General features: G+C 36.1%; 1 protein-coding gene and 5 non-coding genes across 7 annotated transcripts in view; 5 read left to right on the plus strand and 1 right to left on the minus strand.

The window, feature by feature from the left end:
- Positions 1-2,565: 2,565 nt before the first annotated feature.
- Positions 2,566-25,491, minus strand: part of LOC131801489 (protein phosphatase Slingshot-like) — a 59,948-nt gene continuing 37,022 nt past the window's right edge. For both annotated transcript variants that reach the window (XM_059120239.1, XM_059120238.1), the window contains exons 2-7: positions 6,788-6,851; positions 4,952-5,068; positions 4,438-4,888; positions 3,330-3,896; positions 3,080-3,263; positions 2,566-3,014 (exon numbers count right to left, since the gene is read on the minus strand). In XM_059120239.1, the coding sequence (XP_058976222.1) occupies positions 2,984-3,014; positions 3,080-3,263; positions 3,330-3,896; positions 4,438-4,888; positions 4,952-5,068; positions 6,788-6,808 (1,371 nt within the window). In that variant the 5' untranslated portion in view covers positions 6,809-6,851 and the 3' untranslated portion in view covers positions 2,566-2,983. The remainder of the gene's footprint in view (positions 3,015-3,079; positions 3,264-3,329; positions 3,897-4,437; positions 4,889-4,951; positions 5,069-6,787; positions 6,852-25,491) is intronic.
- Positions 18,483-18,564, plus strand: TRNAS-AGA (transfer RNA serine (anticodon AGA)). The gene has a single exon. It is a non-coding gene; the product is annotated as a tRNA-Ser (tRNA).
- On the plus strand, positions 21,442-21,523 carry TRNAS-AGA (transfer RNA serine (anticodon AGA)). Its single transcript has one exon. It is a non-coding gene; the product is annotated as a tRNA-Ser (tRNA).
- TRNAS-AGA (transfer RNA serine (anticodon AGA)) lies at positions 21,997-22,078 on the plus strand. Its single transcript has one exon. It is a non-coding gene; the product is annotated as a tRNA-Ser (tRNA).
- On the plus strand, positions 22,861-22,942 carry TRNAS-AGA (transfer RNA serine (anticodon AGA)). Its single transcript has one exon. It is a non-coding gene; the product is annotated as a tRNA-Ser (tRNA).
- Positions 23,894-23,975, plus strand: TRNAS-AGA (transfer RNA serine (anticodon AGA)). The gene has a single exon. It is a non-coding gene; the product is annotated as a tRNA-Ser (tRNA).

Consider the following 25,491-nt stretch of genomic DNA (forward strand, 5'->3'; position numbering starts at 1 on the left):
ATGCTAATAATAAGTCACCTTCTTAATTCTACCAAGGCATTTAATAACAAAACATGTCTTTACAGCATCTGTAGGCTACCTCAGCTACGATGTGCGTTTGTCTGACATTTTTGAAATTGTGTCAATAAAAGATGATGAGGGCGCAACAAATATTTTTACAAAAACCAAAAGGTATGGCATTCCTTTGAGCTTGAACTAGGCTTAAATGTTAGGCTTAACAAATACATGATCATTACTTATTTCTCTTGTGTTCTAAGTCGCTTGTTTCGTTTCAATTTCGTTTCATTTCGTTTTGACGACAGGTAACATGAAGATACGTTCCGGATTCGTTCCATTTGCAGGCGGAAAAGGTACCAACGGTGAGTTTGCTGAACTTGGCTTTACAAAATGGTTGTCTTAAATACAATTTTTTGCGTGTGTGTCTGTGTGTGTGTAAATGATAGATGTATTTTATTCGGTGTATTACATGTACGTACAGTGAGTCACAGTGAAAATGGTCCACCTCACACAAATCACTTTAAACAATAAAAAGCCTTCGAAATAAATCAAAATATTAAACAAAAGAGGCGTAAATAATTAGTTCATATTCTTTAAGAAATGAATATGAAATTAAAGTTTATTAATTCCACATAATTTGGCGAAAATTTTTACATTTACAAAAAAGAAAAAAAATTCATGTCACAGTGAAAATGGTCCACTTAAACTTAAACTAAATAAAGAGTAATAAAACTAATTTTTAATATTTTGTTGGGTATCCTTTTTGACGAATAACTGATTTAAGGCGATTGGGAATAGATTCCACTAGGGTTTTGGTATATTCTGGACTTATTTTTTCCCACTCCTCCAAAAGAACCATTTTTAAGTCATTTTTGCTTGAAATATCGTGTTTTCGAATTTCTGTTTCCAGTTTCTGCCACAAATTTTCAATTATATTCAAATCTGGTGACTGGGGGGGAGTTTTGATTACTCTGGGACAATTATACAACAGCCATTCTTTTACAATAAGAGCTGTATGTTTTGGATCATTGTCCTGATAAAAATGAAAGGAGTCTTCTATGCCGAGTTTTTCAGCACTTTGTTTAAGGTTGGCTTTCAAAATGTTTAAATATTGTATTTTGTCCATATTTCCTTCAACAAAGTGCAATTTACCAACACCACCGGCGGAACAAGCACCCCAAACCATCACATGACCCCCACCGTGTTTAACCGTCGGACGCAAATGCTTCGGATTCATCTCCTGATTGGGTTTTCTCCAAACGTTAACTCTGCCATCAGACCCAAATAAGTTAAATTTGCTCTCATCCGTAAATAAAACGTTTTTCCAGAATGAAAAATCTTTCCCAGCATAGCTGTGAGCAAACTGCAATCGAATTTTTTTGTTCTTTGAACTTACAAACGGCTTCTTACGTGCGATTCTGCCATTTACAGCTTATATTAAAATGTTTCTCAACCATATCGCGTAGCTTCGGTGCACTCAATCTTGGATTGATCTTGATTTGGTTGACAATCCACCTTTCCTGACGTTCGCTGAAAAGCTTTTTTGGGCTAATTTTTGGCTTATTTATAACACGCCCTTCATTTTTAAACCGTTTAATGATGTTTGCAACTGTTGTTCGAGGTTTATTAACGATAGCCGCGATTTCTCTTTGGCTTTTTCCTTTTTTATAGTGGTCAATAATTAAATTTCGAAGCTCGACCGTAGTATGACGACCCATCGTGAAAATGAAATGAAAAGAACCAGTAGATCGATCTAAACTAATTTCGTGTCAATGCATAAGTATAAGCAAAGGCAAAGAATACAAAACATAACAAGAATATGAAAAACAACCGTTATTTATCGTTGATCTACACTGTGGACCATTTTCACTGTGACATGCATTTTTTTCATTTTTTGCTGAATGTTAAATGTTGCCCAAAATAATGTATAATTATTAAAGTTTATTTTCCTATTTATTATTACAAGAACATAATCTAACTAATTACTCCTCTTTTGTTTTATATTTTTATTGATTTCGAAGACTTTTTAATGTTTAAAGTGTTCTGTCACAGGTGGACCATTTTCACTGTGACTCACTGTACATACAGACATAAATAGTTGCAATGATACCGTTTTGCGGGTATTCTGGATGTGTCAGATGTAAAAAAAGTGTCTTTAACTTCATGGATGTATACATGTGGTCGGTTTGAGTGCTCTATTGGCTAAGACAAGCAAATTTACAAAAATTCTTTGTTTCTTTAACAGGTTTTCAATCTTAGCTTTAGTTTTGTTTTTTTTACAGGCTAATTATGGCTTAGAGTCTAGAAAAGGTAGAAAAAGGATTTAGAGTTAGAGTAGTGTAGGATTTGTTTTGACAATTGCTCCGGATTGTTTTCAAATATTAGTTTTGCAGAGGAAGTTTAAAAATTTGTTGATTTTTTTTTAATTGGAGTACAAGAATATAGCTTATGTATGTTTTTTTTTTTTTGGTTTCTTGTGTAAATATGTATGTATCTAGAATAGATTTCTTTAAATATTTGCTTGTTGTTGTTTTTAAGGTTAGTAAGTATGATTAGAGTAGATTCTTCTTTTTTGTCTTTTGTCTTTTGTTTATTTGGTTTGTTTTTAAATAATAATGATTTTGGAAATCGTTTTAATTGCTTATCAAATGCCAATGCTTGGAAAATTGTGGGTAGAAAGCTTATAGTAAGCTTTACCTTTTTTTGCTTGCTCCCCTTAGCTTAAAAAGCTTAACAAAGTTAAAAGCTTATCCAACTTGAACGTGGGTAGGTAAATTTGTTTTGTTTTGCTTAGTTTAAAGGACTTATATGTAAAATGCTCCGCTTCAGATGATGCGATTACACGGTGCTACAAAACCTCAAAGACACATAACCTCACGGCACAATTCAATTCCAAGTTCTAGTCCTTGTTGAGCTTTCCTGCAGCACCGTGTCATCGAACCTCCTTTCACAAATTGCGATTTTCCATGGTGGGTGTCCAGCAATTTCATCTCGTTTTCTTGACCAAACTTGCGGATCTGCAATATAAAGAAAGAAACCCTTAATATATTTCCCCTTCTTCCGAATTTTCATTACCACTCACCTTCTGACGCCATGTCTGGGACTGACGGGTGGTGTTCTTGCCGGCGAAGCTGGTGCTGAGGAGCCCGACGAGGCCAGCGACAGGGTGGAGTTGCGTGGCGCTGAGCAACCTAAATAAATGGCCGATCCCTTGTCGGTGTCACGCAAATCGACACGTGAGCCATGGACGGACGATGGCACGGAACCTGACGACGACAAAGACTGTTCGATAAGAGAATAGACCCAAACCTGGAGGTTAAGTCACTACGCACCTGTATAGGAATGTAAACCAGCAGGACTACTGCGAGGACGCACCGCCAGGCCACTGACAGTGCTGGCACTGCGTTGCAAATTCGTACCGCCATTACTACCGCCGCTGCCGCCACCCCTCGAGCCAGAGCCTGCGGTGGTATTGGAGGCACCCGAACCGCCGCCGGCCTTGGAGGAATTTTCCGTTTTGCCATTGCCGGTCAAACGGCTGCCGGCGCTACTGACACGCGGCGAACGCGTTGAATTCCTGGAGGGTGAACGTTGCAGTTGTCGCTGTTGTTGTTGACGTTCTTGGGCCTCTCTTTTGCTGGCCTCAATGGCGGCCGCATATTCGGCCGCCTCGGACGAGGTGGTAGGACTAAGGTGGGCCTCTTCGTCTTCAGGTATTCCTTCGCCGCCCAGTGAACGACGTGAACCCACGGCCTGGCCTGAGTGTTTAGGTGACGTTGGGCACGATTGAGCGGTGGTGACGCCACCCGTTGAAGCCTGGGGCCGGAGGCGTGATCGTGTTGAGGCAGATGAAGGTCGTCGGCGGAAAAGACCTTTGGTGGGGTCCATGTTGCAAACACCTGTGGCGGGGGAAGAGAAACAAAACACACATACAAGGACAAGACGCACACAATTGATTCTAGGCGGGAAAGCAGAAAGTGCAACACGTAACGCATTCATTCTGCTTTGCCCTTGATGAATAATAGATAGATAGATGGTGACAAGTGCAATGAATGATCGAAACAAAAGCTTTTGCAAAATAATAAAATTAAAAAGTTTTATTAAGAAAATCGGAAATTCATAGGAATAAATAATACAATGGAATTGTTCAGGATTGTTCATGGACCAGTTGCTCTTCTGCTGGCATATCCACTAGGGGCCGATAGAGCACAACATTTTCCATCAACACCTCACCGCCCTGATCATAATCAAGAGTATCATTGTTTTTCTCTTTATTTCGTTTATCCGCTGCTACCGCTTCTTTCAGAGGACAGCGATATTGGCCCGAAGAACTTCTCGCCTTCCATTGTTCGACGGCAAAGGGCAGAGCATGATTGAGGTAGTTTTTGACATGTGCATGAGAGGATGACTGTGCCTTTTTATTCTCATCGGCCAACCCACCTGTGGGACATTTCTCCCCCCGAACACAATTTCCCTCACAAATATCACGATTCTGCAACAGCTCCTCATAGTTATCCAATGCTGCCATGCATTTCATGCGATCCAACTTCTCCAATGCCATGGAGGGGTAACGTTCGCGCAGACGTCTTCGCTCCTCGGCCAAACGATAAATTTCGAATTCCTGCAGTTGGTTTTGAAAGCCCACATTCGGATTGGCAACGGCGCGTCCAGCGCGCACTACTTTCAGGGCGTCTTTCCAACTCAGATTCGTGGCAGTCATGATGTAGGCAACGGCTACGGTGACGGATCGCGACATGCCAGCCAAGCAGTGGATGAGGACATTGCCCTCACGCAAACGGGCGGCATGGATGAAATCATTGCAGACCGTAAAATATTGGGAGAGATTTTGATCGGGTGTATCGGCAGCCATGACGCATAGGTAGTGTTTGTCCTGCGGAGAGGGAGAGATAGCGTTGAGTGTTTATAATGGGTTGTTAGGGTTAGACAGACTTACCGGCAATAATCTGCGTGGACTATCATGTATGGCCACAATGTGAGTTATTTTGAATTTGTCCAGTTGTTGGGTATCCTTCGAGTCTCGATAATTGCCCACATACAGACCAGGCAACACCTGCGAGAGAAGAGCCAGAAACAGGAATTAATATTGATAAATAACTATTTTCTTTTGTTCAAGAATCTTGCCGAGCTCATTGCTAAGGTTTCAGTTCCCAGTAAATAATGACTAGAAATGGAACCAAAAAAGCTTAAAACAAAGCTTTAAATATTATTCTTTTAAGCTTTGTTCGAGTAACTTTTGTGGAATAACTAAGTCCTCATTTACACTAGTCAATTATAAATACAGTATTTGTTGTTTGTTTTATGTGAGAATTTGGGCATCTCGATTTCCCACCCTTGTCACAAAGAATCTCGAATCTCTGTCGGAAACGAATGCAAATTTTTAATTGTTTCGTAAACTCATTTATAGATTCTTTGGCCTTTTGGATGTCAGAAGTAATGATTTTCTCACGAAGAAACTAAGGATTGCTAGTCGAAATCGAAAGTCGACGTGGAGGCTTTTCAATTTCTGTTATCGACCAAAATGTCGACATTAAAAATCTATTTTGGCCTTTCAAACCAAATTAACAGAATATAGGATCTACTTGCGATTTTTGCCGTATGATCGATTAGTCGAAAGTCGACTTACGTATCCCTAAAATAAACTGGACTTTTCGCATCAATTGATCGATAGTCGACTTACATTTCCCTAAAACTAACTGTCAATTGCAGCATTGGAAATTGCCTAACCTGGTGTTTTCACAAGACAATTGTATATTACTTTACCAATTAGATTATTAAATTAGCATTAAACACAGGGTAAGGTAAATCAGGAATTCTAATTAAGCCAACTGTCAAGATACAACACAGAGAAGATTGTAGGGAACGAAAGTATGGGAAAATTATAAAATATGCTCTCCTTGCAAACTTTCATGTTACTGTGTTGTCGATGAAAGCTACAAAATTAAAATTTCTCATTGGAGTCGGTCTTTGTGTAGAGAGTCTTCCTTTTAAAGGGAGCAAAAATAACTAAATAGTACAAAAGCGCACTATCTTGTTATTTAGCAAAGGCAAGAATATTGAAATTTTGTATACGGGTCAGTATTTTAATAAAGGTTTGTTATAGGAAAGAAATTTTCGAACTTCGTACTCAAAGAAGTTAAAAATATTAAAAGGTACAATATGGCACAAAATGGATACTGAGAGCTTCATAATAGCTTGAACTTTGAAATTTTGCAATGAAGGCCACTATTTTGTGAGATAATGTGAGAGATAAAAATTTCATAGATGTATCGAAAAACTGCCAAAAATGTCAAAACTAGGTGGCAATACTGTAAAATCAACGTAAGGTGTTGCCATATACACATTTGATTCCCATTCTCATTTTAAGAGAGTAAAGAAGTGTTAGGTTATACAAGGTTCCAACCAAATTAGATGTTCTGGCAGACAAACATGGCTCCTAATTTCCTGAAATAAAGACGTGGATTCTAAAGTCGTTGTTTTGAGAGACCATAATGCTTAGTGTATACAAATCGAAACGAAAATGGAATTATTTGTAAAGTTTTAGGATTTATTCAGAAGATTTCTGTACTCAAAGTAGGGTCAAGTTTCAAGTGGCGTTTAAACTTTTTGGCTTCTTTTTAATAGTATGTTTGCAGTTTATCGAAAACCCAAGGCATTTAAACCGTAAATTCCATTACTCAAGCGTTAAAAAAAAATTCTCAGAGCCCGACAAGCACATTATTATTATCATATTTACATAGGATTAAATTCCAAAACTTTATATTTGACTTACCTTGTTCATACCATTTCCCATGTTGTATCATTAAAAAGTTAACTTGACTATGAAGATAATAAATCTGCAAAGAAAAAAAAAAAAAAAATGCATAATAAGAAACAATGTTTTAAGTATGGCATCAAATTACAATATTACCCCCCAAATGTAGGTAATTCTGTGAGAAGAATAATAAAAATCCCATAAAGTATGCATCAGTAAGTTTTAATGCATTTTCTTGGAAACAGCTTTTGAAGAAATTGTTCATCTTTTCAATGCACATTTCTCACAAAAAATTATGTCAAAAAAGAAAAGTTTAACAATTTGGTGAATGTCATTTGCATTGCAATGCCCCCGCACCGCCACCTTCTCGCCGGGAGAGTGAGAAATATGGCATTTCTTTTACACAAGGAATTTGAACTTTGTGTGTGTCTTCTTTGCTTTGTGTGAATGCATTATCACCGTTATGTTATGAATTCAAAATCATTTTACCTTTGCCCCTCCCCATTCCAAAGGTGCTGTAAAAGCCAAAAATATGTCAAATGCCATTTCTTAGCCGAATGTCACCATTCTTTCAACTAAACAATAAAACACAATATGCTAATGAATAGGTTTCTGTTTTAGTTTACAATGCTCAAGATTTTTTGGCAACCATTTCCAATCTACAATTCCGTTTTCAACAAAGGAATCAATATTTCCCCAAATGCAAATCCCGGTGAAAGTCATGGGTCATCATGTCTCTTGATTTGTTGTCATTGTTTGTCCTTTTCGAATAGATTTAAATGCAAATAAAGAAGAAAACTAATATCCTTCTTAAAACAGGCCTAGTCAAATTTGAAAGCATTTTTGAGGGCATACTTTTAGGAGGTCTTGCACAAATATTACTTTTGTTGCATTTGTCACTGCATTTGTTTTTTTTTTTTGGCTGGCTGGCAAAAAAGTACATTTGTTGATGTTATTGTCATTGTTGTTGTTGCTGGCATTGTCGTTATCCTTTTGTATGAATATGTCGAGAACGGATTTGTTTAAAGCTCTCCAACCCGCAACTCATTGTTGTTGACTCAACAGTTTGCCGTTGACTTGCATACTTATAGGCTTGTTGGCTTTTGTATTTTATAGCCTAGTTTTTTTTTCTTTCAGCTCTGCTTTCGGCTTTTCGGCTGAAGCTTATTTGACATTGAGTGCACATGCAAAATTATCCAGCCAATGTTTAAACAGATGTTTATTTTTCTAGTTTTTTTTTTTTTTTTTTTTTTTGGGTGGTTATATTTCTAGTTTTTTATTTGCATTTTGTTTTCGTTGTGCAGGATAGCTGTATATCTTATCGCATTGTTGACACGAAAGATAAAACAGCAGGGGCGTTGGAAATGGAAGATGGGGACGAAATGAAAATGTGGAAATATGGGTTATAGATTCGTTATCATTTAATTCGAATAAAATAAAAAAATTGCATAATTCTACTACTATCTTTGAAAATTCATGATAGTTCTTAGGACAAAAATCTGTAAAAAACACACTACAGATCCGATGGTTGGTGGGAAAGCATTTTTTAAAACTGCATGACTATATCTCGGATAATTCGTTAGAATTTTTTTTATCTACGATTACAACTGCAATATTTTGTTTATAATCCAGGGTTTTGATTCTGATAATTTTTGGGAAATATTTTCATATCTCAATAATGGCGAACTAATCTTAAGATTTTAACCATTATAGCTCTACTAGTCTAAAGAAATTCATGATAAAAACAAGTAAAAAGCAGTAAGTACGTCCGGGCTGAACTTTGAATACGAGTTGCAACGAATTTTGGAATGGAACGAATTTTGGCAATTTTCAAAAAAATAAAATTCGGTAATAATTCTCTTAAAATCTTAAAAATACCAAATAAGCCGTCATATTAGGGTCTAAACGACAACGTGAACCTGTAAAGGTAGGTCATAAGCCATTGCAGTATTTAAATGCGAAAGTGTGAATATGTAGCTAAAATCATCAATATAGGAAGGGGGCTATACCAAAATGTGAACCTGCATAGACACTTTTTGTTATAGGCTGTAGTATCCATTACGAACTTTAAATACCAAATTTGAAACAATTCCGGTGAATAATGTCGCTAAAATCATCAAAATACCGAATATCAGGAGGTACCGTTATATGGGGGCTATACGTAGACATGGACCTGCTCAGATAATTTTCAGTCATAGTCTGTAGTATCTATTACGAACTTCAAATGCTAAATTTGAAACAATTCCGGAGAATAATGTCGCTAAAATCATCAAAATACCGAATTTCGTGAGGTAACGTTATATGGGGGCTATACCAAAACGTGGACCTACATGACCCATTTTCAATACCAAAACTCCTGCATACATAATATACATTTGAGTAAAATTTTATCAATCTACTTAATTTTGTTCGGAAGCTAGAGTGATTTCCACAGACAGATAGACGGACAGACGGACGGACATCGCCTAATCGACATAGAATTTTAAGCTTATCAAGGATATACATACTTTGTGGGGTCTAAAATGTATATTTCGAGGTGTTACAAACGGAATGACAAACTTTATATACCCTCCGTACTATGGTGGAGGATATAATTAGGGCCCTGCTTTGGGGCCTCATTAATTTTTTGCCATTCGGTAATTTTTTTTTTGGCAATAAATTTAAACAATTTCACCGAAAAAAATACCAAGCGCCTCAAAGTATGCTACGTTGAACTGGGAGCAAAGTTAAAATCGCTGGTAATTGAAAAGGTTACAACATTGGCTGAGTACCAACGGGTTTTGTGTTTCTATTCTGCAGCAGAATTAGTTATGCATCTACCAGCTAATACATCCTCGTTCCGCGTGCAAGTCCAAAAACACATTTTTTCAGAAGAATTGCCAGCAGCATTTGCCGTGTCTCATAAACAATTGCAAGCTGAGTTCATGGATAAACGACTGTCTGCACGGTTGTGATGAGTTGCGGCATGTTGTTGTTGTTGTTGCTGTTGTTTTTGTTGTTGGGCACTTGCAACAAAAAGAGTTTACTCTAACGGCAACATAAGTTGTAAAATTTGTTTATCTTGGCTACTTCATGATGTGGTTCTTATTGTTGTTGGCTGTCATAAAAAACCATGAAGAAGAAGAAGACAGCACCTGGTGGATAAAAAGTATTTCTTTATATCTTCGTTCGCCATAAACGTGACCGTGATTTTATTATGTATTTACATGGAATGTCAACAAAAAGAAAAAAAAACTAACCTCTAACACAACAACAAAACGCCAGCTGCTGCTGCTGTCAGGGTTAAGACAGCGACTAGTTGTGAAGGCCAATTCATTATCATTTTAAGTTAGTTTTCAGCAGCAGAAGTAGCAGCAGCATCATGAAGTTGGAAATTATGAAGAAGATGAAAGAGAACATTTTCAAAGCCGAAACTAATAATGAATGCTTTTTGGGTGAATCAAAGCAGGGAAAATTTCTGAGAAATAGTTGAAAAAAAAAAAACTTGAAAATGTGTAAACTTGAAAATTGAGAAGAAAGTTAGGGAAAATTAAAATTGGTTGAAAAAGGACAGAAATTTGAAAATTAATAATAATTTGCCAATATAGTAGTTGCCTGGCTTGGACTGGTGATAATGGAAAAATAATAATAATTAAAAAATAATAATAATAAATTTAAAAAATTATAATTAAAAACTAATGTGCAATAATTGTCATTTTTAACAATTATTCTTGCTTGTCTATTGTTTCAAATAAGTAACAAATTAAAATAACCCATACGCCCCACTCACTCATCTACACCCACCCCCACCTGCTCAATATCACATTCATGCGGCGTATACATAATTCGTGTTGACATATTTAATATTAATCATACGCCGTTGATTGTTATCTATTATTCGACTTCGGAAAAATATTTACATTATGCAAATGACAATGACAATTCTTGGAATAAATTATTAAAGTGCGCACTTGCACTAACACAACAAAGTGCGTCGCATTCATGCTGGAGTTAAAAAAAAAAAACGATACATTTACATACATATGTGTGTGCATACATGTATGAGTGTGTACATAGGCTAGGATATAAAAAAAAAAAAACAAAACACAATTTATCTGGTGCTGGAAAAATGCTACAATTATTATAATATTTTCAATATCATAGACCCCCCCCCACACACACACACACAAACGCTGTCGAATTATGTGACAAGTATTTCAGACTTCCACTCAAATGAACAAAAATAAAAAACCCGTTTTGGTTGAGTTGTAAAGTTGGGCATAAATTATCCAACATGGATCGAATATGGACATTGTAAACAACATATGGAGAGGATCTAAAAAAAAAACAGGTGGACGGATAGTGTATGGGAAATATATTATTAAAAAAATTATAAATTACAAGTTATAAATAGATTTTAAAGTCCTTGGAAAAAAGTCCCTTGAAAATATATTCCAAACATATATTAAGTGAAGTAAAAACATGTCAGAGCATAGACTAAATAACGTATAGACAGAAGAAATTCTTACTTATACAAAAAACTCGATTCAATAAATGTTGACCTTGTCGTTTAAGCGTTTTTGAATAAAAAATATTCAGTTTCGAAATCTAAAACGTGGATCTCTACAGGCAATTATCTGTCATAGAAGGCCGAGTTTGTATGGGAAAACAGCATCCAGTGCCATCTCCATATTCCGACTTTGTAAAAATTCCGTGGAAAATGTGACACAAATCATTAAAATACCGAATTTCTGGAGGTATAATTATACAGGGTTAAATGAAAAAAACTGCAATCAACTTCAGACTGCTGTCGGTTCTAACCCATTCGTCCGACAGCTGTCAAAATTATTCCAGTGACGTAGAAAAGCGTTTTTCTGAGTATTTTCCAGAAAAAAGTTATTCGCGATGGAATTCAAGCGTGATAAGGTGATATTTGGCTGGAAAGCCACAAGTGGCTATTGTTAGAGAACTCCTGCATTTAAATGTGAATAAATCTTTCGTGTCTCGTACCACCGCTCGTTACCGTGATACTGGTAGTGTAGCCCGACGTCAAGAAAGTGGACGAAAGAAAATAGAAAAAATCAGCACAAATGGTTCGAAAAGTAAAGAAGCTTCTTGATCAAGACTCGTGTCGCAGTGGCCGAAAAATGGTTCGTGAGCTGAACATATATAACATTGGTATTCCAAAAAGTGCAAGAACTTACACCGCAACAGAAAGAAAATAAGCTCAAAAGAGCTAAAAAGTTGTTTCGCTTGGCCGAAAGTGGTGAGTGGTGAACTGCCGAATTTGGTTTTTACCGATCTCCATGAGAAAACATTCGTTTTCCAGCAGTTCGTAACAAAACAAACAAAATGATGGTGTTTACTTGCCAAAGAGGCCAACTGAAAATGTGCACCTTCGGTTGGTCAGCAGAACTCAAGCGCCGGCCATAGTGATGGTGTGGGCCGCCAAAACAGCCGATAATCGCTCTCCGCTCCTATTAATCAACCGTGGCATCAGAAAAAATGCCGAATATTATCGCGAAAATATTCTGGAGGGTGTATTAAAGCCTTGGGCATGCAAACATTTTGGCCGCAGACCTTTGACATTCGCAAAATGGCCACCGAAATCTGCGGATACCAATCCGTTGGACTATTGTGTCTGGAGTATTTTAAAAAGCAAGGTTGTCACTAAAAATTACCAAAGTGTACCTCAAGCAAGGGAATGGGCCAAAATACCGCAGAGCAGTATTCGGTCAGCGTGTGATGGTTTCATTGCCATTTGAAGGCCATAATTCGTGCCAAAGTTGAACACTTCGAACAAATCTAAACTTATTCTAAAATTTGATGCTATTTCCGACATTTCCTGCTTTCATTCAAAAAAATGTAAAAATATGGCGTTTGACTTTGTTGCGGTTTTTTTATGTTAGCCTGTAATTTCCTATACTGTTCTATGTAGTAGCATACTTTACTATTACTAAAGTGTCAAGTGTTTACAAATTCTGTGAAGCGTCTAAAAGTATGCTATAAAATGTAGAAAAATTCAAATTACATATGACTCTAACATCGTGTGTAATTTGCTCTCTACTATTACTTTATTAAAGTATAAAACATTGCAAGATATCTTCCTCGATTTGGTTATGTGGTGGAATTTTGAAATCTAACATTCTAATAACGAGTTAATCTACCTTTTCCCCTCAACCCTCATTATTAATTTGAACAGCTGACAAATCCCCAACGATTTATCTCACAACCCAATCGGTGGTTGTTTGATTTGATAAATATATATTGGAAAATTGTTTAATGGCCCATTCGAAATAGTGTGAAGAGGGAAAAACCCAAAATTGGGTAGACCAAAAAGGCAGAAAAGGCAGCCTAATAATGCAAAGCAAGCAGGGAAAACCCCTTTCTCAATCCTAAAACGCTAACTAATAAAGTAATCCAGCCTTACTTTTGCTTTCCTCTTTTCTCTCGTTATCATCCTCGCATTTCGAATAGCTTGGAGGCCTTTTTTTTAAATGGCCACATTGAGAGAAGTGATTTTGATATGTGTGGGGAAGTAAGGGTGTGGATGGAGGAGGTATGTGCGGCACACATGATTCAGTTTCATCACGTTTTATTTACTCTGGTGTTAATGCTGAGAGTCCAATGTTTTTTTCAATTTTCCGGGAAAATTGTATGTAGGAACATACATATGTACGTTTGTATGTTTGTATTCAAACATTTGTATTTTTCTTTTTTTTTTTGGAATTGTAGATTATTTGTTAAAGCGTTTATTTGCATTTTCCTCCATATTTTATCATCCATGAAAAATTTATGCAAATTTTCCATAGGTTTTCGAGACAAATAATCTATTAAATTTGAGAATTTTAAATATATAAATCGGTAGTTAATAGATTTAATTGCAATCCACGCCCGCAAAGAATCTTAGAATGCATTCGTACTTCCATTTTCACGAAAAGGTGACTCGAAGCCTTAAATGCAGTGTAGTTTACCCTTTCCTTTTATTCTCAATATAAAAATACCTTTCCTTGATTCAAACGCTCCATTTTTGCCCATAAACCTCAACTGGTGTCCTTTACATCTCTTGCAAGAAGCAGATTTCCTTTGACATTTCAATTTTAGTGTCCTTTCCCATTCATCAATTACCACAAAGAGCTTACCACTAAGTATCCCACAAAATCAAATTCGTTCTAGTTTGGACTAATTTTTGATTTATTATTCAATTCAATCTGCTCTTCGAAGAATTCCCCAACCCCCAGTACCTCAGGAGCAAATCTACTGCTCTTGCCGCAAACATTTTGTGACAAATGCTGAATGGAATGATGATAGAACACGTTTCCTGACATTTAATGATTATACCCTTGAATGGAAATGCTAATTATATTAATGGCATACAGGCATATTTATGTCATACACCCCCTACCTCCACCTCCCTCCTTCAATGAGGTCCAAAGTCCAGATTTGTGAGAAAGAGAGGCTCGCCTTCATCTTACCACCAAAGAAGATGCTTACCACTGCAATTGTGTTAATTTGAGTTCATTACCAAGCCCAGAACGATGGTGGCGATGATGATTTCTGCTTTTGTCGTCGTCGTCGACGTCTTCTGAGGTATAAATAAATCAGGCTATGAATATTCCATGGCCTGGCTGCCTACCAAAGAAGTATCACTCGACAATGGCCTCTGTGTGGTGGAAGCCCAGATGACATAATGATGTTGACAGCCACTGGGGGGGAAATGTGTAGAGGCATTGGGCCGGGATGAAGAGGGGGGAGAGAGCGCCAGAGTGGCATGACTGTGTTATGCATAAATGTAGTTAGTAATTCATTAATTGAGCACCCATAACGAGTCGAATGCCAATCATCATGACACCTCATCGGGGTGTTAGAAATGTTTTCCAACAACTAAGGCTACCGCCCTTTGGCTTGATTTGATTGGATGGTGTTACAACGTCAGACAATTGAATGGGAATGTTGGACATGCCTATGCATTGTTCAATATTTAACAGGGTTTCGATTTAAGGAAATATAAATCTCTGCGGAAGTTCTTCCAAAAAAACTAACGTTTTAATGCCATTCAGCTGTCAGTTTTGTTGTCTTTGGCATCATCGTCGCAGAAATGAACTCCCATCTGACGTCACAAATTCTTGCACACTTTCTCTCGACACACCACAACAACCGACCAACCAATAAATGGTTGAATGCAAGTGTGCATAATGGATTTGTATACGTGTGTGTACACACACAATTGCATGTGTGTTTGTGTTTGGGGCAAGAGAAAGTGAGTGAGTGAGTGGTTTATCTCATTGACAATTTAAATTTTTAATAGAATCACTGTCATTTCACATTATCGACATGTTCCACACTGAGCACTGAAAGGGGCCCGCTCAATGTTCCAGAGAAGGAAGAATATCCTTTCAATCTTTAACCACTGCATCAGCACTTGTCCTTCCAGTTATCGTACACTGGCACACACAAATACAAACAACTATATCCTAACATATGACATTATCTTATGTGGTATATACCCATGTGTGTTTGTTGTATGTTTATAGGTATGACCATGCACTGGACTTGGTTGAGTGTTGTTTTTGTTTCTGCTCTGAGATGTTTGTCTTATGAAAATGGCCGCAATGAAATGTTTATATGTGCACAAACACACACACGCGTACATGGCCACACTGGTCACAAAACAAACATCCATAGATATTAAACGAGTGTTTGGTTTGCTGCGGATATGGGTGCCTGTATGGCAAAACAAGACTCAAGGAAATACGAAAAATATTGGGTGTTTGAATATATTCCCTAATTCACAAACCAAGAAGAAATTATCAGAGGATTTTATACGATGAGCTCTATCGAAAATCGGGCTTAGATTAACTTAGTTTAGGTTGAAAAGATCGTAACATGTCCTGTTGGACATACACTTACGCCAGTATAGACCTGTTGTGCGCTCTAGACTAAGAGGTTATTGAAAGAAGACGGACAGTTTACAGTGTATTATATTTGAAATTCAGTTGCCCTAACAAAATTCCTTAACTTTTTTATTTCATTTACCATGATCGAATTTAGGTTTGGTATGGGATCGTTCCCAAAGAATTGGGATTTAATATTTGCAAAAGCTAGGCATTGGCAGAGAAAATGCTCCAATATTTCATCATGTTCATTCGTCTTAAAAAATTAAAATTAATAATTTACTAAGTGGCGCCCAAGCTTAAAGCTTCCCATTCGAATTTGCTATATTTTGGATGTGATTGCCAAATAAAACCCATTGTTTTTCCATACCTGATTCCATTTAATTTCACATTTCAGGTTATGAGCAAAAGTTTTTGGGCAAGTGGCGCCCAATCTCAACAAGTGCAGTAAAATTCGTGTGAAGGTGGATTTGTTTCATTCAAATTCCTTAAAAGGGGGAGATAATGTTACGTTATGAGTTAATTTAAAAGAACCTCACGTTTTGAGGGCTTTTGAAATATATATCTACATCTTCTCTCTAATTTTACGGCACCTCTTCAGTTTGGGCGCCACTTACCCAAAAAATTGTTTATAAATAGAAATGTGAAACTTAATAGAATTTTGTTTGGTAAACTATAGGTTATATTTGGGAATAAAATCCAAAATATGACAAATTCCATTTTAAGACATTGAAGTATGGGAAAGTAAACAATTCTTGCTCTCTTCCCGAAACTACAAGAATCTATTAGTTTTGCATTTTTGTTTTTGATTTCATGAAGAAACAAGCTAAAAAAATATCAGTCGGTTTTGCCGACAGATCTATACTCTCAGCCAATGTTCGAATACTAAAATATCCTGCCCTTTTCTCGGATTATCCTTTTTCTTTCAGTACATTTTTTTTGAAATTTCTATCTTTTGGGAGGAAGTAGCAGAAGTAGTGGACTGATAATGTCCACCTCCAAACTCTATCTAATTGTGCCATGTTTGGACAAAATCGGATACTCCGTTCGACAATTATCGTGCGCAACCAACCAGCAGACAGACAGACAGACAGACAGACGGACATCGCAAAATCGTCTCCAAATGTCCTGAAACTGATTTGGCCAAAGCGACCTAGGGTCTAGAACCTTTATATCGATAAGGCAAACTTTGGCCGTATCAAATGATATATACCTTCTGTAGTCATATAGCTGAGGGTATTCCGAATAAGTTTCTTATACACTGACAACTAAAAATGTGAAAATAATTCAAAATCCTTTAAAAAGTCTGACTTAAATATCTAAAATTGGAATATAGTCGTTGTAAACGGATTTGCTCATTTTAAAATATTGAATATTTAAAGAGCAATATCGAAATATAATGCATCGAAAATGGTGGGAATCTGATGGCTGCATATGTTCAAATAAATGCTAGATGCTTCCGAATCAAAGAAGTCGAAATGTATGCCTATTGACCTTCACTAGAGTCTTATTTGCCCTCCTAGCATAGGAATAAGACTATTGACCCCAAAGAAAGTTGACCCCCAATAATGCCGAGGTATTATATTACGGACCTAAAAACTCCATTTAATTTTGAATTTTAAAGATCCAAGCCTTCATAATTAAGAGAACGTAGGTTTACTTGCGAATAATCAATTCATCGACTTTTGATGTTGGAAAGTCTAAAAGTCGAAGCCGACATTTGCCTATGTTGCAAAGTGGACTTTTTAATCGATTTTTCTTTTTGGAAAACAGATTTTGTTTTTTTATTATTTTCAATATTTCAGATGTAGTGTGCATCCAGTTCGACTTGGCCGAAGTTAAGGGTATTTTTACTTGTTCCACATAAAAACATACGTGTATGTGTGTGTGGGGGACGAGGAGGGGGTGAGGGTAACATGAAACCCAAACTTTATTAGTTACCAGTAAAATACTTAGGAAATTCTACATGTTTGCACACAAGCACGTGTGTATGTGTCTGTGTGTGTGCTTATCCTAAATAAACATTTTATTGGCATACTTCATCTTAGTCTTCAGAAGAAAAAACCAAAAACTCTTCACAGTTATGTGTGTTCTGTCCACAAGCGGGTTATTACAATATATGTATGTTTGTACATATATTTATACACCCAAAACAATAGGTTATAACTTGAGCCATATTCTTCGAATATCGTAACCACTTTGAATACTGGAAATGTTTACATGTGTTCAATATATGGCTGTATTGTTTTGACACCCATGTCAACAGACTCGCAACACACCAGCCCATTTATGAAGCTTACATTGGGAGGAAGAGGAGGGAAAAAAGGGATAAACGACAAAACAATCGAAAGGAGAGAGGGCTGGAGGGGGACCAACCATAAAAACTTGCGATTAAGGGAAAATGGGAATTCGGTTATGGGGCAGAAACTTCAATTTTATGGCCAACATCAAAACGATGGTGAGACAACAAAGCGAAAGTAACAAATTTGTTGTCCCTCAAAGGACACTCTAATAAATGCACAGTTCACAGTTACGATTTATGGAGATAACAACAAAGCCCGGAAGATATTTACAAGTGCATATCTTTGGGAGCCATTAAATTGTCGACGTGTAATCCTTGCAGAAGGGGTACAGACACACACACGACATACAGTTTCAAATGTACCTTTCCACACATGTACATTTTGTTTATTGCCCATTCAGAGAAAATTTCATCGCCCCCCTTAACTGGCTCTCTCTCTCTTTCTCTGCAAAACCAGAGTGAGCAAAGTAACTGGTTTAACTGTTGTGTTGCTGAGATAAGGTGAACATCATGTGATTTTTGCTTCATTCAAGGGCATGCAGTCGTGGCCGAGCGGTTAAGGCGTCTGACTAGAAATCAGATTCCCTCTGGGAGCGTAGGTTCGAATCCTACCGACTGCGAGAATTGTTTTCCGGATAAAATTTTTTGTTATTAATTGTTTTAATTTCGGTTATTAATTATTTTGTTCATAATTTTTTTTTTAATATAATCACTTTCTTTTAGAGTAAAACACTTTTTTTGAAATGAGTCGAATTTAAGAGCCAGTAATTCTGAAACCATCCATTACTCAATTCTAAGATGTATTTTTTTAAAATTGCCAAATTTGGGTAATTTTTAAATTTTTTTATAATTTTTAATTAAGCTCATTGTTGTTGTTTTTATTAAACTAACGTTTATTTATTATTTAAATATAATTGGAAAATATTAAAAATGTGGCATTTATGACAATAATCAATTCTCATGTATCATTACTGGAATACAAACCCAATACAAACCCTCTCCTTTCTTTCCCTGGAATATGACAACTTTTGCTTATTTTCTATTTCATGGAAATGCTCTTTTGTTCTGCCAATTACCGGAAAATATGAAAAATGTTTTCCACACGTACCACATGAAGCCATTTAAATACCATTCCACGGAAAAGCAAATGGAAAACTCCCTGCATGATTAAATTATGAAAACAGTTTTCACTGAAAACATTTAACCATTTAAGCTCGCATTGCGAATCGGAACAATGAACCAAAACAAAATTAATAATTAAAATGAGAAATTGTGAAAAAAATATGAGGGAAAATCCTCAGGATAATGAAATGTACAAAAGTGAGCGATTAACTGTTAAATATTTCTGGGAATTGTGGGGTGAAATAAGAAAAATGAAAACATTGCAAATATTGACTTACATTCCGAATTATTGTGGATTATGTTGTCATGTTGTCAGGGTTTAACAATTGTCAAACAATTTATTTTAATTGGAGGGACAAATTGTCCGAATAATGGAAAGCTAATCGCTCATAATCAGATTGAAAACATACATTGTTTTTTTTTTAATTAACAAATTTACAATTTTATTTGAAAATATTGTCATAAAAATTAGTTGGCCATTTAATTTAATGACAAATTAAAATTGATATTATAAAACTACTTAAATAAAACCACTTAATATAAATGTACTTTACAAAGTTTTAATTCTTTAATTGCATAAAATCAGTCGTGGGATTCTCTAACTCATTTTTGGAGTTACCGACAAAAATCGGTAACTTTCAAACGCAAAATTTTGATATAAAAAAGAAATAAAAAAAAATAAAATATAAAAAAGAAAATCAGGCGGTAGGCCTTAGCGACTACTTTAATGTCGTCGTTAACGATAAATTTCGTTAAGATAAGCATTTGAATTTGACTGATTTTTTCGAACTTAATCAACAGTTTAATCGAGCAGCATGTTTTGCTCGCTCTTATTCAAGTGATACCAAAAATGGAGTTTTGCCCGCTTGATTTTGGCTCCCATTTAATTTTTTGGACTCGAGTGACTCGGGGGTGAAGAGTAAACTACATTTCGCTCCCCGAGTGAAAACGAGGCAATACGTACTCTAAACAAAATTTTTGTTTAGCAATTGTATTTTTTTTGCATTTTCTTCGACATAGATATATAGGCCCTAAGCGCAAAAACCTAATATTTTTCGTTATAGATCTGCATTCCATATACAGGGTGAGATGAAAAAACTGCGACGGCTGTTAAAATTATTCCAGTGACAGCTCATTATATTGTTTACAAGCGTACAAAAGCATTTTGGTGAGAGTTTTCCAGAAAAAAGTTATTTGTGATATTATTTGGCTGGAAAACCACAAGTGGCTATCGTTAGAGCCCTCCAGCATTTAAATGAGAATCTTTTCTTTTATGTCTCGCACTATTGCTCGTTACCGTGATTCTGGTAGCGTAGCCCGACGTCAAGGAAGTGGACGGAAGAAAACAACAACATCAGCAGAAATGGATCGAAAAGTAAAGAAGCGACTTGATCGAAACCCGAGTCGCAGTGGTCAAAAAATTGTTCGTGAGCTGAACATATCGCAATATTCAATTCGGCAAATATTGAAAAATGAGCTCGGGGTAAAGCCATTGAAATTCGAAAAAAATGCAAGAACTTACACCGCAACAGAAAGAAAATAGGCTTAAAAGAGCTAAAGAGTTGCATCGCTTGGCCGAAAGTGGTGAACTGCCGAAATTGGTGTACTCCGACCTCCGATGAGAAAACATTCGATGTCCGGCAGTTTGTAAACAAACAAAATGATCGTGTTTACTTGCCAAAGAGGTCAGCTGAAAATGTGCATCTTCGGTTGGCCACCAAAACTCAAGCGCCGGTCATGGTGATGGTGTGGGCCGCCATAACAGCCGATGGTCCCTCTCCGCACGTATTATAGTATATTGCAAAAATATTCTGGAGGGTGTATTAAAGCCTTGGGCACGCAAACATTTTTGCCGCAGACCTTGGACATTCCAACACGCACTCAGCACGCGCCACCCAAGAATGGTTACAAAATAAGGTTCCTCGCTTCATTTGCAGCGCACAATGGCCACCAAAATCTCCGGACACGAATCCGTTGGACTATTGTGTTTAGAGACAATTGGAAAGCAAGGTTGGCACTAAAAAATATCAAAGTGTCGATCACCTCAAGCAAGCGTTTTGCCGGGAATGGGCCAAATACCGCAGAGCAACATTCGGACGGTTTCATTGGCCGTTTGAAGGCCATAACTCGTGTCAAATGTGACCAATTCGAACAAATCTAAACTTATTCTAAAATTTGATGCTATTTCCGACTTTCTTTGCTTTCATTCAAGAAAATTTAAAAAACAAATTGAAAATTATGGCGTTTGACTTTGTTGCTGTTTTTTTATCTCACCCTGTATGTATTATTTCAATATATTTCAATTATTGACTTAATATTAACCATTTTAATATTAACCATTTTATTTTATCTTCATGCTTGAGAAGTTTTCAACAGCAGTCGTGGCCGAGCGGTTAAGGCGTCTGACTAGAAATCAGATTCCCTCTGGGAGCGTAGGTTCGAATCCTACCGACTGCGAATAGAAAAACTTTTTAAAATTACAAAAATATAAACTATAAACGAAAATAACACACCAGTTTGCAACCAATCAAGATCATCATAAATTATAAATTATAATAAATTATAAAAATTGTAGTCTTGTATAATAAATTATAAAAAAATAAATAAATGTCATTGAATGATGAGCTTCATGAATTTAAAATTTGGAGTTAAAGCATAATCTCCAAATTATAAATAAGCAACATATGCACTCAACAAAAGTTCCAATAAGAAATATTATTGATCGTGTCATAATCTTGTTTTGTATTCAAATATATGCACCACCAAAGAAAATGAAGATAGACAGTGTCACTGGCAAAAAATATTAATCTTTTATCATTTTGTGAATAATTTTGATTAAAACTATTTTAAAATAAAATTTGATGATTTTTTTTATTTTTAAGAATTTTCTAATGAAAATTATTCGCACTGCTTCAACCACATTTCGTACAGCAGTCGTGGCCGAGCGGTTAAGGCGTCTGACTAGAAATCAGATTCCCTCTGGGAGCGTAGGTTCGAATCCTACCGACTGCGAGAGAAAATACGTTTTTGGTAAAGATTGTACGGAAAATATTAATAGAGAATCCAAAATAGAAACGAGTTTTGATTAAAAATGTATGATACAAGAATAATGATGGAACTCAGTTTAAAATAGCAGCAATTGTAGTCTTGTACGCAGACTAAACCATTCTGTTGAAGATGCTGAACCACTGGGACTAATGGACGGACCTACTCTTCGCTCTTCGCTTTTGGGAACATTTCTGGTTGAGGTACAAATTTCCTAGAGTCCAATAGCTGAAGCCTCTTCGTCAGAATATGTCTAGTGATAAGTGCCCGTATAAGGCTAGGGTTGATGTTATTTTAATATCATCGTCAACCGATTTATGGAGCTTATGTAAAAATAGGTGGACCAATATTGAAAATTTCGAAAGGCATATTTTTCTTCAAAGAGAACCCAAATTTCGAAATCAATTAAAAAAAATTCAATTACCTATTTTAGATTTTCTTTTTTGAAAATCACATTTTTTAGACGAGGAGCGAAAAACACATTTAATTTTATGAAAAAGTCGGTTCATTTTCGAATTTTTGACAGTTTATATTAACTACTGAAATGATGAAAGTCTCAAATTATGAAACTTTTAAAATACTTATAAAGTGGTCTTCAATATGTTATACTAAGACGAAACTTCGCAACTAATGAAATAACATTATATAATAAGAAATTTCCTTTATTCGCACCTATTTTTGCAGGGTAGTTGTATAATTCCTCCAAGTAAATGAGAATTATTTGCATTGATCTAATTACACTGCATGAAGCAGTCGTGGCCGAGCGGTTAAGGCGTCTGACTAGAAATCAGATTCCCTCTGGGAGCGTAGGTTCGAATCCTACCGACTGCGAAAGATATTATTTTTGGTAGAGAATATTATTGGGAAACCACAAAACTCTACAACTGGAGACCCTTATGTCTAATATTTTCAAACTTTTGCTAGGAGTGACACTTAAAATGCAGCTATATAAAAAGTACTTTGTTTCAAAGGAGAGAATTCATCGGCTGGCTTCTTTGGAAAAGCACAAAGGAGCGGAGGAACAAAATCGAACTAAGTCAACCTAAATATCTCACCGAATGTCATTGGCTGACCTTTTCGTAAAGGAACAAAAGAGTTTAAGGTTGACTTAATTCAATTTTGATCCGTCATTTATAAGGGTTCACCCTAAGCTCATTTCTTCTTTTAAGTAGAAATGCCTTAAGCCAACAAAAATAATCTCTTTTTGTAGCTGCACCTTTAGGGTAACGATACATAGCAGATTGGCATCATGCAGCATTAATGCCAAATTATAATGGGAAACGGATTCGAGAGCGGCTCTGACATTAGTTTATACTCAATTCAACTATGTTAAAAAATCTGCCATGTGAGGATGCCAAGCTGCTTATGTATCACCACCCTTATAAATAAGGTTCAACTCTCTAAATGAAGTTATATTTTGTAAAGTTAGGAAACACAAAGCAATAGTATCCAGATTTGTTTCGGAAGGTATATTTCCAGTTGTTAGAGCTCATATTTTGTGCAGAATAAAAGGTTTAGGCAGTTCGAAGACCCTGAATCTTTTTAAATATACAATTGAGTTAGTTTTAGCTACTTTGTTCTCCAAAATTTTATATGAGAGCTTTATACCACCTCCTAAGCTACGAAATACAATTTCTAATTTCTTTGACATTGAATATGTAAGAATTGACAATCTAAATAACGTGTTTAATGAAAACATGTTCGGTTTAAATTAGGCCTTATAATTTATATTCCTCAAATCAAATGAGAATTATTGCCATTAGCCAAAATACTAATTATATAGCAGTCGTGGCCGAGCGGTTAAGGCGTCTGACTAGAAATCAGATTCCCTCTGGGAGCGTAGGTTCGAATCCTACCGACTGCGAGAAAATTACTTTTTTCAAAAACATTTTTTACAACATTTTAATTTTTTATGAAATAATAGAAGGAATTATAAAACTTGTATATTTCTTTGGATTTATTTTAATATTATTCCAAATTCTCCTAATCTAAATTTGTGGCAACTTCTTTGCCAATATTTTCCCACATTTAAATCCACTTTCACTTAATCTTCCGAAAGTCTCGCAGTTAGCATAACATTGTATTATTAACTTCCACAGAATGTTATTTATGCAAAACTGACCCTATATATCTCAAATTTACTACCGACCTCTTAAGTCCATATAAATTCCTTCAATGCTATCCATTTTTTTTTTCATTTGAAATATCTTTGCTCTTTACCTTTTTGGTAGCCTCTTCACCCGAATTTTGAATTCAAACCAAACAATAATCACTCAAAGAATTTTTTTTTTTTTTGGTTTAAAGTGTTTGGTCACATGTGACGACAGCTCAATTGTGCCTACGGTTGATTCCATGCCCTCAAATGCCCATACAAGGAAGAGCCCCCCCCCCACTCTCTACTACTAACCCCTGGTCTTTTCAAAAAATAAACAAATGAGTTGTAAAAATAAACAAGAGAGACATCTAAAAATATTTCATGGCCTAAAGGACTATTTCATATTTTTATATGCTGGTGTCTTGGGGGGAGATGAGGATGAATGAGACGATCATCCTTCGGCATTGTCTTCACAAGGAGGCTGAAAGTGTCACACTTACCTCCTGCAACCCGGCTTTTGACTTTGAAGGACAGTCAAAAGGAGGACTACAAAGCACAACTACTGGTATACCAAATACAATAACAAAAAACAACAACCAAACAATAACAATCTTTTGCTTGTTGTTTTCGTTTTTGTTGTTTTCTTTTGGTGGCAGTTATGATTGCTGTTCTTTTTATGTTTCCACATTTTTTTTTTATAACTGGCAGACATGTTGGCAGACAAAGACTTTGTCGGCAAGGACTTGGTGTTGCGATGTTTGTTACTTACATAGATGGGTGGATGGATGGATGGCAACGACAAGTGGAAATGCGAGTCGGCGATTCTGTCTACAGCTGGGCTGGAAGGATGGATATATGATATAGCACCATTACCGAGAAGAAAAAAAAACCAAAATGCCAAAAATAAAAGATGGCCAGCCAGCCAAAAGACTAGGACAATTACAGCCAAGTATTGTGTTATTGTTTCAAATATGAATTTCACATCAAGAGGGGTGTGGGGGAGGGGAAATCAAAGAGAATTTTAGTTTTGGGCTATTGTCGTGGATTTCAATGTTCAATATTTGGGGACAAAACACACACAATAAAACACTCATAAAACGGAATGGGTCAATCAAAATCTATTCAGAAGAATATAAAGGAATTTGGCAGATGCGGACAATTTGAAAGAGGACAAATGAATTCATTCTTTGATGACAAACATTGCTCAAACTCAAGAGTGGAAAGAGGTTTGGAGGTTTTTGATTCAACATGTTACGTTAAATTCCATGTCCTTTTGCTAGGAATA

Source organism: Musca domestica, unplaced genomic scaffold (genome assembly GCF_030504385.1).
Source record: "Musca domestica strain aabys unplaced genomic scaffold, Musca_domestica.polishedcontigs.V.1.1 162, whole genome shotgun sequence".
In the NCBI taxonomy this organism is placed as follows: Eukaryota; Metazoa; Arthropoda; class Insecta; order Diptera; family Muscidae; genus Musca; species Musca domestica.